This window comes from Hypanus sabinus, chromosome 2 (genome assembly GCF_030144855.1).
Source record: "Hypanus sabinus isolate sHypSab1 chromosome 2, sHypSab1.hap1, whole genome shotgun sequence".
In the NCBI taxonomy this organism is placed as follows: Eukaryota; Metazoa; Chordata; class Chondrichthyes; order Myliobatiformes; family Dasyatidae; genus Hypanus; species Hypanus sabinus.
The window spans coordinates 185,134,181-185,150,613 of record NC_082707.1 but is presented as its reverse complement, the minus strand read 5'-3'; the positions used below and the strand labels follow the sequence as shown (position 1 = coordinate 185,150,613).

The 16,433-nt window shown below is 43.8% G+C and overlaps 1 protein-coding gene across 9 annotated transcripts in view; it reads right to left on the bottom strand.

The window, feature by feature from the left end:
- The window catches only part of efcab11 (EF-hand calcium binding domain 11), a 140,956-nt gene that overhangs the window by 112,784 nt on the left and 11,739 nt on the right, over positions 1-16,433 (bottom strand). For 6 of the 9 annotated variants that reach the window (XM_059961318.1, XM_059961278.1, XM_059961293.1 and 3 more), the window contains 3 exons: positions 15,829-15,877; positions 11,835-11,936; positions 9,837-9,927 (listed from right to left, as the gene is read on the bottom strand). In XM_059961318.1, the coding sequence (XP_059817301.1) occupies positions 9,837-9,927; positions 11,835-11,936; positions 15,829-15,877 (242 nt within the window). Of the gene's footprint in view, positions 1-1,048; positions 1,614-9,836; positions 9,928-11,834; positions 11,937-15,828; positions 15,878-16,433 lie in introns of those variants that run through there. The other 3 variants (XM_059961319.1, XM_059961321.1, XM_059961311.1) reach the window with 2 other exon arrangements.

Below are 16,433 nucleotides of genomic sequence, written 5' to 3'. Positions count from 1 at the left end.
TTGTTGTTCTTTTTTCACCACACAACCGGTCTGTAGACCACGTGAGGTCTTCGGTGATGTCTATGCCAAGGAAATTAAAGCTGTTCACCCTCTCAACCCCAGATCCATTGACGTCAACAGGGGTTAGCCTGTCTCCATTCCTCCTGTAGTCCACAACCAGCTCCTTTGTTTTTGTGACATTGAGGGAGAGATTGTTTCAGGGTGATGACTTCTTCTCTGTAAGCTGCCTTGTAATTATTTGAGATTAGGCCAATCAGTGCAGTGTCATCAGCAAATTTAATTAGCAGATTGAAGCTGTGGCTGGCAACACAGTCATGGGTGTACAGAGAGTATAGGAGGGGGCTTAGTACACAGCCCTGAGGGGCACCTGTGTTGAGGGGCAGAGGTGAGGGAATCTGCTCTTGCTATCTGCCAGCGATCTGACAGGAAGTCCAGGATCCAGCTACACAAGGCAGGGTGAAGTCCGAGGTCTCTAAGCTTCTTGTTGAGTCTGGAGGGAACTATGGTATTGAATGCCGAACTGTAGTCTGAAAATAGCATTCTCACATAAGCATCCTTCTTCGCCAGATGTGTAACTATTTTCTCACTATTTTGCTGGGGTTTATTTTTATTTATGGATTACACTGAACTGCTGCTGCAAAACAACACGTTTCATGATATGTGTCGGTGATAACAGACCTGGTGCTTCTTCGCACCTGACAACAAACTCCACTTGAATATTGAATGATTCCCGGGTCTGAAAAGATGGACTCTTGATCTTACAATCGACCACTTTGTGACCTTGCCCTTTATAGCCAGCCTTCACTAGATCTTCTCTGTACCCGCAACACCATATCCTACACTCTTATTGTTTTCCCTTGTACTAGAAAACATTAATTTCAATTGAAAATGAACAAATGCATTACAACAAAATATCTGTCTTTGAAGTCCCATGGTATTTAGCTATTTATTGAAAATTAAATGAATAAAATAGCTTTTTTAATAGTAACAGTTATTATTTTAAAGCACTGAAAATTCTGTTATCCTTCAAGATATTATCATCATCACTCTCCTCCTGACTGTCTTTATTTCAAAAACTGTAGGAGATGCAGGTTTACTTGTCCTGCTCCTTCTTATTCAATTGTCCCCTGTGCCAAAACTCAACAACGACCAGCACAAGGACAGAACAGTGAGAGCGCGCCAGTATGCGGAGCGCGTTATTTGATCTGGAGTGCATTTTTTATTTTGAGAATGTACGTGCACCTGCGCACTACTCATGTCCATCACTTAACAGAAATGACATGTAACATGTAAGGCTTATTGAAAAAAATATTTTCAAATGCATGTTTTACATAACACAACGAAGAAACTTATTTTTAATTTCAGTGGGAACAGTGTTGTTGGTCTCCCTTTTCAGCGAGCGCATCAAAGTCTGGATTTAGTTTTGTTGTGGCGATTCTCAGGATGGATCTGAGGTGTTGGTCAGTTAACTTGGATCTGTGGCTGGCTTTGTTGATGTTCATGACGCTGAACGCCTGTTCACACAAATAGGTCGAGCCGAACAAAGAGTAAAGCGAAAATGTGGAGTAATACGCTGCACCTCAACAAAGGTCAATGTATATAGAGTGCGTCATCTAATGGGAAAACACCAGAATTGCGGGATAAAAACGTTAACAAGGTTTATTAATATAATTTCATCAAGTTCTGCGGGCCGGATTAAAAAGCTTAACAGGCCGTAGTATGCCCATGCCTGGTTTAGGTGTATTTTTGCTCGTCAGCTTGACTCAGAGGAGAGAGTACTTGTGGAGAAATTCTCACGCATCAAAGATCACCACATCCATTGTTCTTGGATTTAAAGTGCAAATAGCAGCCGTCTACCACTCCCTCCCACAGACAGTGGAGCAAACAAAGCAAGTGTGCAAACAGGTTGTCCAAACGCCAGCAAAAGGCAGGCTCCAACCCTCATGGCTACAATTAGAGAAGAGGGTTACAAGAAAAGGTCTTGCCTGGCCCCTGCTGTGAAGCTTCAGGGTGAAGCTCACAATGAGAACCATACAAACAAACTTACCCAGTCACGAGGGGCATAGAACAACCCGCTGCTGACTCAGGATGCAACTCAAACCAACTCATCAAGTTCGCTAATAACACCACAGTGGTTGGCCTCATCAAAGACGGTGTAGCGGCAGGAGGTAGAACAGCGCGAGCGCACCTCGAGTCTCAACGTGCACAAGGCTATACAGACTTTAGGAAGGTACAGGCTGACCCCTCTGCATATAAATGGCTCCTCCGCAGAGAGAGTTCGGAGCAGCAAGTTTCTGGCAGTGCATATCATGAACAATCTCACCTCTACATCACTTCTGCAGTCAAGAAAGCACAACAGCGACTCCACTTCCTAAGGAGACTGAGGTGAGTGATCTTCCCCACTCCCACCCCCTTCCCCCCAAATTCTAATCAAATTTTACAGGAGCACCACTGAGAGCGCCCTGACCAGCCGCATCACTGTCTGGTACGGGAAATGAGGATCGCAGGGGTCTCTCTTTCACCCATCAGAGATATTCATCAGGAGCGCTGTCCCTCCCATCCATCCCACCATCAGGCAGGAGGAACCATAGCATTTGGACAGTGACTGTTAGGATGGGGAACAGGTTCTTCCCCCAGGCCTTGAGATCATTGAACTCCCAGCCACTACTCAGGTCTCATTATGTATGAGGTCCAGCAGTGTTATACTGTTCACTATTTAAACTTGTGTTGAAAATGCATGTTATGCTAAATGTCAATCTTGTGGAATATATGTTATTATTTTTTAATTTTTTGCGATAACATTACTTTATCTATTGTGTGAGTTATACGTACTGTGTTGTGCATCTTGGCCCAGAAGAACATAATTTCTTTTGGCTGTACGGTTGAAAGACAATAAACTTGAATTTGACAAGGTGAAAGGTCTGTCTTTTTCCCAGGGTAGAGCAACCTTAAACTAGTGGGCACAGATTTAAAGGTAAGAAGGGAAAAGTACAAAAACCTGAAATCTTAATTTCACAGTTTCTGCAAAAAACTAACTTCTATAAATGTCAGTGAACAAACTGCCGAGGCTGGTAAACAGAAAATGCTGGGAACACTCAGCAGCTCAGGCTACATCTGTGGAAAGAGATCTGTTACTATTAACTCCGAAGCCTCGGCTGGTTCTCTTCCCACTCCAGTGGCCTAACCAGCTGAGATTTACCAGCATATTACAGTAAGAATGCATTAAAACAAACGAAGAGTGCAAAAGGGGAGCAAAGTAGTGAAGCAGTGTTCATGGGTTTATGGACTGTTCAGCACAGGGGGTAAAGCTGCAAACACAAGTGTAACGTTCTCCTTCGCGTGTAATGAAATGCCGAATTAAACGTCGAGATAAACCACAGTTAATAAGAACCAGATCGCAGTAAGATTAACCATTTACTGTTCACTCTTCACATTAACATATGGTGAAAACTGTTGATAAAACAATACAAGATTGATACAGTATTTGTTCCTTCCTTAATATCACATTTCAAGTGTAAATACTTGCAAAGGTGACTATAACTACATTACACTAAGGTGCAGTATACAGGGAGAGTTTTCTGCTCCATTGACTACTTTAAATACACTTCCATGCAAACTATCCGCGACTCTTTAACTAACGAAAGCATAAACATTATCTACCGTCGTTACTTCTAACAGGATCGGCATTAACATCTTAGTTCAATATATCGATTATCTATTAACTTACAGCGTTGCTCTCACTGTGATTTCTCATGCCTGCAAAACAACTTCTGCTCGGGTCTGCCTCGTGGTGAGCCCCCACCCTCGCGTTAATTCCAAACCAGTATTTTCCCACAAGACGCGGCGAAACCGGATGTGACGTCATCGCATGCCGATATATTTTACATCCAATGAATATACTTTAAACACTTCTAATTCTAACTAGAAAATACTATCGAATGAATTACTAAGCAAAAATATTATAAACTAAATAACTGTCGTAAAGACAGCACAACAAGAGATTCTGCAGATGTTGGAACTCCTGAGCCACACACACAAAATGCTGCCTGACCTGCTGAGTACCTCCAGTATTTTTGGTGGTGGTGAAGCTGTTCCTGAATGTTCCATGTCTTCAACCTGAGCCTGAGTCTCCAGAGGGTTCCTGTGCTGTGGAAGACGTCCTGCCTCGTTCCTGTACCGAAGACGCCGCGCCCCAGTGGCTCCAATTACTACAGACCCGTGGCACTGACCTCCCACATCATGAAGACCCTGGAGAGACTTGTTCTAGAGCAGCTCCAGCCTACGGTTAGGCCACACTTAGAACCCCTCCAGTTCGCCTAGGAGTTGAGGATGCCATTAGTCTACCTGCTGAACCGTGTCTACGCCCACCTGGACAAGCCGGTGAGCACTGTGAGGGTCATGTTTTTTTGACTTCTCCAGTGCGTTCAACGCCATCTGCCCTGCTGTGCCGGGTGAGAAACTGACAGTGATGCAAGTGGATGCTTCCCCAGTGTCATGGATTATTGATTACCTGACTGGCAGACCACAGTACATGCGCTTGCAACACTGTGTGTCAGACAGAGTGGTAAGCAGCACTGGGGCTCCACAGGGGACTGTCCTGTCTCCCTTTCTCTTCACCATCTACACCTCGGACTTCAACTACTGCACAGAGTCTTGCCATCTTCAGAAGTTTTCTGATGACTCTGCCATAGTTGGATGCATCAGAAAGGGAGATGAGGCTGAGTACAGGGCTATGGTAGGAAACTTTGTCACATGGTGTGAGCAGAATCATCTGCAGCTTAATGTGAAAAAGACTAAGGAACTGGTGGTGGGCCTGAGGAGGGCTAAGGCACTAGTGACCCCTGTCTCCATCCAAGGGGTCAGTGTGGACATGGTGGAGGATTACAAATACTTGGGGATATGAATGGACAATAAACTGAACTGGTCAAAGAACACTGAGGCTGTCTACAAGAAGGGTCAGAGCCGTCTCTATTTCCTGAGGAGACTGAGGTCCTTTAACATCTGCCGGAAGATGCTGAGGATGTTCCACGAGTCTGTGGTGGCCAGTGATATCATGTTTGCTGCTGTGTGCTGGGGCAGCAGGCTGAGGGTAGCAGACACCAACAGAATCAACAAACTCATTCGTAGAGCCAGTGGTGTTGTGGGGGTGGAACTGACAGTGGTGTCTGAAAAGAGGATGCTGTCCAAGTTACATGCCATCTTGGACAATGTCTCCCATCCACTCCATGATGTACTGGTTAGGCACAGGAGTACGTTCAGCCAGAGACTCATTCCACTGAGATATAACACTGAGTATCATAGGAAGTCATTCCTGCCTTTAGCCATCAATCTCTACAACTCCTCCCTTGGAGTGTCAAACACCCTGAGCCAATAGGCTGGTCCTGGACTTATTTCCACCTGGCATGATTAACTTACAATTATTTAATTATTTATGGTTTTATATTGCTATATTTCTTCACTATTCTTGGTTGGTGCAGCTGTAACTAAACCCAATTTCCCCTCGGGATCAATAAGGTACGTCAGTCTGTCTGTCTGAATCACTCAGTGTGGGTCTTCAGGCTCCAATACCTCCTCCCCAATGGTTGTAAAGAGAAGGATGGTGATGAAAAAGGATCACAACTTTACAATGAGCAGTGGGGTCTTTAGAAGATGTAGGAAGAGCATGACAGTGGCTATATTTCAATAGGTGCTTCAGGAGATTTGGTCTGTCTAGCAGATTTCTATAGATGTACATAGAAGGAGAGTATTCTGGACTGTGATCCATCATTAGACTGATAGCATCACTATCTGGTGTGGAGGCTCCAATGCATCTCCATACTAGAGGGCATGAAGATGAAATGGTGCAGAGTTGCCAACTCACTCACCTTCATCATGAGCACTACTAGCCTCAAAAAGTTAGCATCCACCATGACATTTACCCTACACACTGCACCCACAAGGCAAACAGCATTATGAAGGACCCCACGCACTCCTCATACAAACTCTTCTCCCTCCTGCCGTCTGGGAAAAGGCACCGGAGCTTTCGGGCTCTCACGACCAGACTATGTAACAGTTTCTTCCCCATGCTATCAGACTCCTCAATACCCAGAGACTGGACTGACACCAACTTACTGCCTTTTACTGTGCCTATTGTCTTGTTTATTATTTATTGTAATGCCTGCACTGTTTTTGTGTGCTTTATGCAGTCCTGGGTAGGTCTGCAGTCTAGTGTAGTTTCTTTTTTCTGTGTTGTTTTCATGTAGTTCAGTGTCGTTTTTGTACTGTTTCATGTAGCACTATGGTCCTGAAAAACGTTGTCTCATTTTTACTGTGTACTGTACCAGCAGTTATGGTTGAAATGACAATAAAAGTGACTTGACTTGATTTGAAGGACCCTCACCATCCAGCAGCTGCCCTCTTCCCACACTACCATCAGAGAGAGGTACAGAAGCCTGAAGATGCACACTCAACATTCTAGGAACGTTTCTTCACCTCTGGCATCAGATTTCTGAACAGTCTGTGAACACTACCTCATTAACTTACTCTCCTCTTGCACTTTTTCAATACAATACTTTGTATTGTAATTTATAACAATTTTTATGTATTGCACTGTATTATTGCCAAACAAAAACAGCATATTTTACTACACGTCAGTGATAATAAATGTGATTCCGAAGTTTGCATAGTTAATTCTAGAAGCTAGCAGAAAAAACTTTCCATTCACGTATTTCATGCAAAATAAAACAATTTCAATCAATGATGGCCCTCACCCGCCACCTCCTGGAGAATTGGCATACTGCATATACTGACTTTTATTCCAACACAAACGTCACGGGATATTACTGGGAAGGTTTCAAGAGACCATACAAGAAATCAAGTAAATTATTGGACACCAAAGTTACCTTCCAATCATCTACTAAGGGTAAATTTATGGAAGATCCCAGTGATAAAGAATATTTAATGCATAACCAAAATGATTAAGGTTTATTTGGAGCAACTTAATTTGGATTTTTTGTTCCTTTCTGAATCAGAATCAGTCGAGTCAAGTCAAGTCACTCTTAATCAGGTTTAATATCCCAGGCATATGTTGCGAAATTTGTTGTTTTATGCCAGAAGACCATTCCTATACATAATAATAAACTATCAATTACAATAAGTACATATAATAAACTAAATTAGTACAAAAGGAGAGGAAGAAATGAGTGAAGTAGAGTTCTTGGGTGCAAGGTCCATTCAGAAGTGGTGGATAGAAAGAAGCTGTTCCTAAATCATTGAGTGTGTGTCTTCAGGCTCCTGTACTACTTCCCTGCAATCAGAAGAGGGCATGACCTGTATGACGGGGGTCCTTAAAGACAGAAGCATCGTCTTTTGAACGTGTCCTTGATGCTGGCTGGGGAGGTTAGTGCCCATGATAGAGCTGGTTAAGTTTACAACTTCCTGCAGATCTTTCCGATCCTGTTCAGCAACTCCTCCATACCAGACGGTGATGCGACCAGTTAGAATGCTCTCAACATCTGAGGAAATCTACAAGTGTCTTTGCTGACATACCAAGTCTCTGCAAACTCCTATTGAAATATTCTGTACATTGCTGGAATTTATTTTTGAACTGCAAGAAACACGAACACCTGCATCAGTGACATTTGTTATATTAAAAAAATCCAAGAAAATTTGGACAACTTTTGAGCTTGATTTTCCATTTTTCCTTGTTAAAAATTCTGATTCTCATTTTCAAGGTTTTCACTATTTCTCGATTTGGCCAATAACTCTCAAAAGAAATCAGTTCTTCCAATTCTGACCTCAGTCAACTTCTTCTTAGGCAGTTCCTCAGGATCAAGACTATTTGCATTAACTCTGGATCTGCAGGTTTGAAACTAGAAATGCAACTCTTCCACGGGTGAGAGCTGACAGGTAAGGGGTGGGTAGATTTCAAGGTGAAGTTCACCATCACCACATAAGCAGTGTCCGTGTGCTCCAAATGCAGAGGGATATGGTTTTCCATCCCCACATGCTCCTCCTCCACTTTGAACCATAAGTCGTAGACCATGTGACAAATAAAGCTAATCTTCTAATCAACAGTACCTACATGAGGTGCTGCCTCTGGAAGGCAACATCTAACAATGAACCTCCTCTTCTTGAAGCTACCGTTGGTGGAGGTACGTACAGAAGCCACCAGATTCAACAACTCGGACGAGTGAGCTACGGGCAATTCCATTCAGCTATTTGGTTCTTGAACCAACCTGCACATCCCTAATCATCTCAGCATAGCAGCACTAAGGCCACTTAGCACTACAGTGGACTTGATTACTTCTTGTTCTAATTGTGTTCTTTCTTACACAATTTGTTTTTCTTGTGAACACTGTGTATCTGATGCTATGTGCCTATGATGCTGCTGCAAGTAAGTTTATTATTACACCTGCGCAAACATGAACGAGTGCATATAATTAACCAATTTCTGGGAGAGAACACATGCAAAAGCCACGTTAGGGATCACTCTGAAATTGTGGCATTATGGATAGCATAATTATGGATAAACTAAAATAGGAACTGGTCTTCAGGAAATAAAACCTGTATACAATTTAACTTCCAACTGATTCTTTGCAGCGAGTGAAACCAATCATTCTCATTCTGTCTCATTAAAATTGCATAGGAAAGTACAATAAATCAATGTTCCTGCTATTAGCACATTGCTAAAGGTGTATCCCTGCCACTTAATGCACAGTTCAAGACGGATCTATTTTGTCACTTAACCTTCTGGTTAGTTGTATATTCATGAAGCCATCCCTCAGCACTAACCAAAGAGATATATTTTGTGTGTCTGGCTTTTGAAGCAGACACTAGTATTGAATATCCAGAGGGGCTCTGCAAGTTGCGATGTGCTGCAATTGTAAACTTGCAACTGTAAATTTATCTGACTATATTCCTAATGTTAAAGTTAAGCATTAGCTATTTGCACATTAGTGTTACTTATTTAGAGTCATAAGGTACAACACAGAAGCAGGCCATTCGGCCCATCTAGCCCATGCCAAACCATTTAAACTGCCTACTCCCACTGATCTGCAATGGTACCATAGCCACCCATACCTCCGTCATCCATGTATTTATCCAAACTTCTCTTAATTATTGAAATCCAGATCGCATAGACCACTTGTGCTGGCAGCTTATTCTACACTTTCACGACACTCTGAATGATGAATTTTCCTCCCCCATTCCCCTTAAGCTTCTCACCTTTCACCCTTAACCTATGACCTCTGGTCGTAGTCCCAGCCAACATCAGTGGAGAAAGCTTGCTTGCATTTACCCCTACCTATACTCCACATAATTTTGTAGACCTCTATCAAATCTCCTCTCAATCTTCTACACTCCAGGGAATAAAGTCCTAACATGTTCAATATTTCTTTATAACTCGGGTCCTCCAGATGTGGCAACATCCTTGTAAATTTTCTCTGTACTCTTCCAACCTTGCTTACATCTGTCCTGTAGGGAGGTGACCAAAACATGTCACATGTATGTTTTGACATACATTTGTCACATGCACATCCAAACATACAGTGAAATGTCTCATTTGTGACAATCGGTGAGGACTGTACTGGGGTCAGCCCGCAAGTTTAGCCATGCTTCCAGTGCCACGGTCAAAGTAGGTGACATAACAATTGAAACTGTAGTCAATTGTTATCTTTGTATTGAACACTGCATCTTTTGAATTCACCCGGACTCGCTCGCTCATGGAGGTTTATTTTGTGAATTAAGACTTACTACACATTTCCTAGTGACACCTTCTATGTTGTTTTGTTCACAACAAGCCACATCACTGAGCCCAACCAAAGGAGCTATCTTGCTGAAACATTGCGACAACCTACCTGAAGGCTTCAAGCACGGTTTGGTCAGGCAGATGGGGGGTGACTTTTGCAAACGCTCTCTTAAAATCCTCCACTGTCAGAAAATTTCGACCTGGAAATGAATTAGAGGCAATTTGTCATCCATCTAGCATCTTCCATGTCGCTAAGTACGTCAGAGGAGCATTCTCTGAACAAAATATTATCAAAGTTAGTACAGGTCACCAAAAGCTTGGTCAGAAAGGAGCAAAGAGAGGAAAACTGGATCAGCATTTCCATAAAGGGTGGCATGGTAGTGTAGCTCTGGGATGCCTTGGGATGACCTGTAGCCACAGTGCTCTGTCAATGCATTATCCGGATGTCGGCAAGGTTGGGATTCATTTTGAGTCATGAAGCCATGGAGCGGCACGGGAGCTTAGCGGTTAGTGTGATGCTTTACAGCACCAGTCGATTCCCACTGCTGTCCGTAAGGAATTTCCACATTCTCCCCGTGACCACGTGGTTTTCCTCTGGGTGCTCTGGTTTCCTCCCACTTTCCATGTGGGTGAGGGTTTGTAAGCTGTAGGCATTCTAAGTTGGCACCAGAAGAGTGGTGACACTTGCGGGCTGCCCCCGGCACATCTTTAACACAAACCATGCACTTCACTGGATGTTTCTAAGGGAGCATAGCCAGTGGGAGCGAGTCCCATTGGCCTGCATTTGGCCCACATCCCCTTAAACCTTTCCTTTGCACGTACCCATACAACTGTCTTAAATGTTGTAGCAGGGCTAGCAGCTCGTTCCATTTACCCACCACTTTTCTTCAAAAAAGGAGCCCCTCTGGTCCCTTTTAATTCATCGATCTTCCCCTGATCTTAGACCTAAGCTGTTTAGTTCTCTGGGAAAAACTGTGACCATTTACCTTAATGGCCCTTGTGATTTCCTAAACCTTCGTAAGCTCACCTCTCAATCTCCTAAACTCCTGGCATGTCTCGTCTCTCTGTATAGCCTGGCCTGCAGTCAATGAACGACACAGCAGCAAACTGAACTGAATTGAACCAAAATGAACATCCCTAAACTGTTTCAATGACTCTGTGGTTTGATGTTTTATATTCTGGGTTTTTCACTCGTTGTTTGCTGTTTGCTGGCTTGGTTTTTTTTAACCGTTGGGTGTTTGATGTTTCTCATTCAACAGTTTCCATGGTTTTCTTGTTTTGTGGCTGTCTGTGAAAAGACGAATCCCAGGGTTGTACACCACATACATACTTTGATAATAAATGTACTTTGAACTTTAATTACTCCTGTATTCTGGACCCAAGGAAGAAACATCACCAAGCAATACCTTTTGAACTCTTGAATGCAGCACCGTGTGCGAATAGTGCTGACATTAGGAACATCAGAACATAGAACAGGTCCTCCGGCTTATGATGCTGTGCCAACCTTTTAACCTAATCCAAAATCAATCTGATCCTTCCCTCCACCATAGCACTCCATTTTACTTTCATCCATGTGCCTGTCTTAAGAGTTTCTGAGATAGTGAAATGGATCTGTTTCTCTCTCCAGCTCGGCAGGACATTCCATGGACTCACTACTCTGTGGAAAGAACCTTTGACTCCACACCCCACACTTCCCTCCAATCACCATAAAATTATGCCCCCTTGTATTAGCTATCTCTGCCCTGGGAAAAAGTCTTTGGCTACCTACTCTCTCTATGTCTCTTATCATCTGGTACACATCTATCGAGTCACCTCTATCATCCTCCTTTGCTCCAAAGAGAAAAGCCCTAGTTTGCTCAACCTATCCTGATAAAACATGCTCTCCAATCCAGGCAGCATCCTGGTAAATCTCCTCTGCACCCTCTCTGAGGCTTCCACATCCTTCCTATAATGAGGCGACCAGAACTGAACACAGTACTCCATGTGTGGTCTAATAAGAGTTTTGTAGAGCTTCAACAGGCCAAAAGGAAACAAGAGCTTCAGGGAAGAAGCAGTAAGAAAATACTAGCACAAACTGCAACTGCATGGCCGGGTGAAATAAACCTACAGTGTACATCAAATGCAGAGAAGATCTGCCTCGCCTCTTCATAGCGGTCCAGAGCTGCCAGCTTTCTGCACATGAGGCTTGTGAACTGGTCCAGGGGTAAGCCTATAAAGGAACAGGACACAGCAAGTAAGCCACACAAGCCATCCCCCTTTTAACTCCTTGCCAGCCAGTAACATTTCACTTTCCCAAAGTTCCAAAACAAGTCTAATTCAGGTTTATTATCATGCATGCAAGTCCATGTTTGCACAGGTGTGATGAAAACCTTACCTGCAGCAGCACTGCAGATGCATTGTATCAGCAGCATTCACAAAAAATCTAATTAAACATAAATTATACACATATTTTTACAAGAAAACAATCAGAACAATAAAACACCATTTCAATGCCAAAGTGATCAAAGTGGTCACAGTGTCGCCAAACTGCAGTGATCAGGGTTATGCTGGGTTGGTTCAAAAACCGAATGGTTGAAAGGGAACAACTGTTTCTGAACCTGGTGGTGTGGGACTTTGGGTGTCTGTACCTTCTGCCTAATGGTAGCTGTGAGAAGATGGCATCGTCTGGACGTGGGGGTCTTTGACGGTGGATGCTGCCTTTACCGATGGTGGGGAGACCATGCCTGTAATGTATTGGGCAGAGTCTACTTGTGGCTGGGGTGGGGTCATCTGGCAAGATGGCCCTGACATACATTGGTCAAACCAAGATATCTTTCTTCTGTAATGTTCAGGAGTGTGTCATCTGGGCGATTCCTAATGGCGACTCCTTTGCTTGCATCTTCAGAAAGGGTTCTACTTCTACCTTTAATATCTTTATTTCTCTTTTTCAGGGTTCTTTTGAAGACCCTGACCTGGAGCTACACGCAGGCTTCGTTTCGTTGAGGGAATGGGTTCCAAGGGTTTGGCCTGAAAATCTCGGATCGTGTTCGGATGCCTGAGATCTCAGGGCTCTGGAGACAGGCGGATCAAGGATTGGTGTCGCGGCAAAAGACTCGTGTGTCGACAGGAAGTCCAGAAAATCTTTTGCTGTGGGCCCAAATACCCGAGGTCCTTGCAATCTTTGGACACAGAGCTTGGAAAAAGCAATGAAGCAGACTTTTAACATCGTAAACCAGTGGATTGTTGTTATGTCTCCCTCTCACTGTGAAAATGGGGGACACCACCCTCTCCCTTGTCAGGGAGAGAGAGAATTGTGGGTTGTCGAATGTCAGATGAAATGCAAAGCCTTCGGGGTAACTTTGGTCAATGTCTTTGCTGTTGCCTAGCACACATTTGGGCTCGGTGATAGTACTGATTTTTTTTGCTGGTGGGGGGAGGGGGATTGTTGCTCACTGCCACTTATGTGTGGAAGGGGGGAGCTGGGGGGGGGACTTCGGGGTTCTCACGTTTAACTGTTGTTCATTCTCTGGGGCACTTCTCTGTTTCTGTAGATGTTTGCGAAGAAAATGCATTTCAAGATGTATATTGTATACATTTCTCTGACATTAAATTTGACCTTTGACCCTTTGAGAGTGAACTGCAGAAACAATAGGGAATCTTAAACAAGCTCAAGGTTTGTGAGTGAAACAGGACACAGGACACATCTTTAAATCTCCGCTATAAGAATATCCTAAGACTCCACTCAACCCCATTCTCCTGCCTTTTCCCTGTAACCTTTGACACCCTTACTAATTAGGAACCTATCAACCTCCACTTTAAATGTACCCAACGACTTGGCCTGCACAGATGGCAGTGAATTCAACAGATTCATCACTCTCTGGCTAAAGAAACTCCTCATCTGTTTCAAAGGGACATCCTTCCATTCTGCGGCTGTGCCGTCTGGTCCTAGACTCCCCTTCTATTGAAAGCACCCTCTGCACGTCCACCCTAACTCGGCCTTTCACTACTTGATAGGTTTCAATGAGATCCCCCCTCGTTTTTCTAAAATCCAGCGAGTACAGGACCAGCACCATCAAACACTTCTCAGACATTAATCTGTTTATTCCCGAGATCATTCACGTGATCCTTCTCTGGAACCTCTCCAATGTCAGCACATCTTTCCTTGGATAAGGATCACAATGCTGCTCACAATACTCCAAATGTGGTCTAACCAGACAGCTTGCAGACACTCATGTGTTACTCTGGTTCATTGGCCAGACTGGCAGTGGGGGAGCTGCGTTGCCTCGGGTGTTGCATGGTCCAGGTCCTAATGCCATGGAGTCACCTGTTGCAGCCAGCCTCCTAGGAGAAGAAATGCTGGAGGCAGTGTGGGAGAGGAATTCATACTGGGTTGGGAATGGGCACCTCACATCAGTGCTGCCCTCCAGTGTTCACTCAGTGGAAGACAGGCTGGATTGCATTTGTCTGTGGCTGCATTGGCACGTGATGAGGAACTGCTGCATACAGCACTTGTTCTTGCAGAAACATGGCTCCAGGACAACACCTATGCTCCATCAATCTACAGGCATGACAATCAGGGACTTTGATCTACATTGTTATTGTGACTGTATGTTTTTCTGCCATCACAACTATATGTGCTGTGTGCTGTGAGTGACTGTCGGTTCTGTGTTTTGGACCTTGGTCCTGGAGGAACGCTGTTTTGTTTGGCTGTATTCATGTGTATGGTTAAATGACAATTAAACTTTAACTTGAACATGTAGTGCTCACAGTACTGAAGGAGAACTGCACTGCAGGGAGAGCTGACTTTCAAAGAAGAAGTTAAACTGTCCTCTCCTATCAGATTCCTTCTTCTTCAATCTATCACCTCCCAGCTTCTCACTTCATTGCCCCTCTCCTACCCATCCACCGGATCTCACCTATAACCTGCCGGCTTGTATTCCTTCTCCTCTCCCTACTTTCATGTTCTGGCTTCTGCCCCCCCCCCCCCCACCTTTCTATTCCAGTCCTGGTGAAGGGTTCAGCCCAAAATATCAACTGTTTATTCTTCCATGTAGATGCTGCTTGGCCTGCTAAGTTCCCCCAGCATTTTGTGTTGCCTTGGGTTTCCAACATCCGCAGAATCTCTGATGTTAAAGGTTAAACCAAGCCTTATTTATTCTGACTCATAATTCTTGGTTTCTTCATCCAGTTTATTCAAACTAGATGGATTTTGGCCATTTTATCCCACATAATTATAACATAGAACATTAAAACACAGTGCAGGCCCTTTGGTCCACAATGTGCCGATCTTTTAAACTACTCTCAGATCAACTTAACCCTTCCCTCTTCATTGCCTTCCGTTTTTCTACCATCCAAGATACCTAAGAGTCTCTTAAATGTCTTTAATGTATCTGCCTCTACCTCCAACCTTGGCAGGGCTTTCCACATACCCATCACTCTGTGTAAACATCCTACCTCTGGCATCTCCCTATACCTACCGCCTAATTATGTGACCAATTAACCTACGAGGTCATACATCTTTGGAACGTGGGAGGAAAACAGAGCACTCAGAGAAAACCCACAGTCACAGGAAGAATGTACAAACTGCTTAAAGACAGGGACGGAAATTAAACCCGGGTTGCTGGCATTATAATATGTAACGCTAACCCCTATGCTACCGATTGCCACTCATTCCTTTTAACAAAATAAACCTTATTCATAATAAAAAAGATCTTTACAAGCATAAACTTTGCAAGGCCTTTTCATTTTTACATTCAAGTTCAATTGTCATCCAACCATACACATGAATACAACCAATGTATCTAATCCCTAATGTATCTGTCTCTACCACCACCCCTGGCAGTGCGTTCTATGCACCCACAACTCTGCGTAAAAAATACTTAACTCTGACATCCCCTCTAAACTTTCCTACAATCATCTTAAAATTATGTCCCCTCTTCTTAGCTATTTCTGCCATGAGAAAAGGTCACTGGCTGTCCACTCAATCTATGCTTCTGATCACCTTGGTACACCTCGATCAAGCCACCTCTCATCCATCTTTGCTCCAAAGAGGAAAGCCCAAGGTGCTCATCTTTGCCCAATGCAATTCTTCCCTTTACGCTGGAGTATTAAGTGGTACTGACCTGGTAAATGTTTCTCCTGCACTGAAGCCAGCAGTATGTCTGTCTCCACCTGCAACAGGTAATAATAGGTTCACTGACATCCTGCAATACTTCAAGGCAGCAGCATGCTGAAGAAGCAGATGTAAGCCAGGACTGAAACGGAGTTCACAGATTTAAAGATTAGCTACATTTGTCACATGTACATCAAAACAAACAGTGAAATGCATCATTTATGTCGATGACCAACTGTCTGAAGACGTGCTGGGAGTGGCCTGCAAATGTCACTTGGCTTCTGGTGCCAACACAAAATGTCCACAACTTACTAACCCTCACCCTGTACATCTTGGGACTGTGAAAAGAAACCTGGAGGAAATCCAAGTGTCGGGGGAGAATATACAAACTCCTTAAAGGCAGCAACAGGAATTGAACCCCGATCACTGGCACTGTAAAGTGTTATGCTATCCACTACACTACCATGCCACTCGACCCTTCCTAAACAGGTGAATTCCTAATGACACAAGAAACAAACAGAGACTGAGCAGCTCGCTCGATTGGCACCTCACCCTAAAACTTCACTGCCTGCTACTATCACACAGTGGCTGCTATGTGTACCATCTACAAAATGC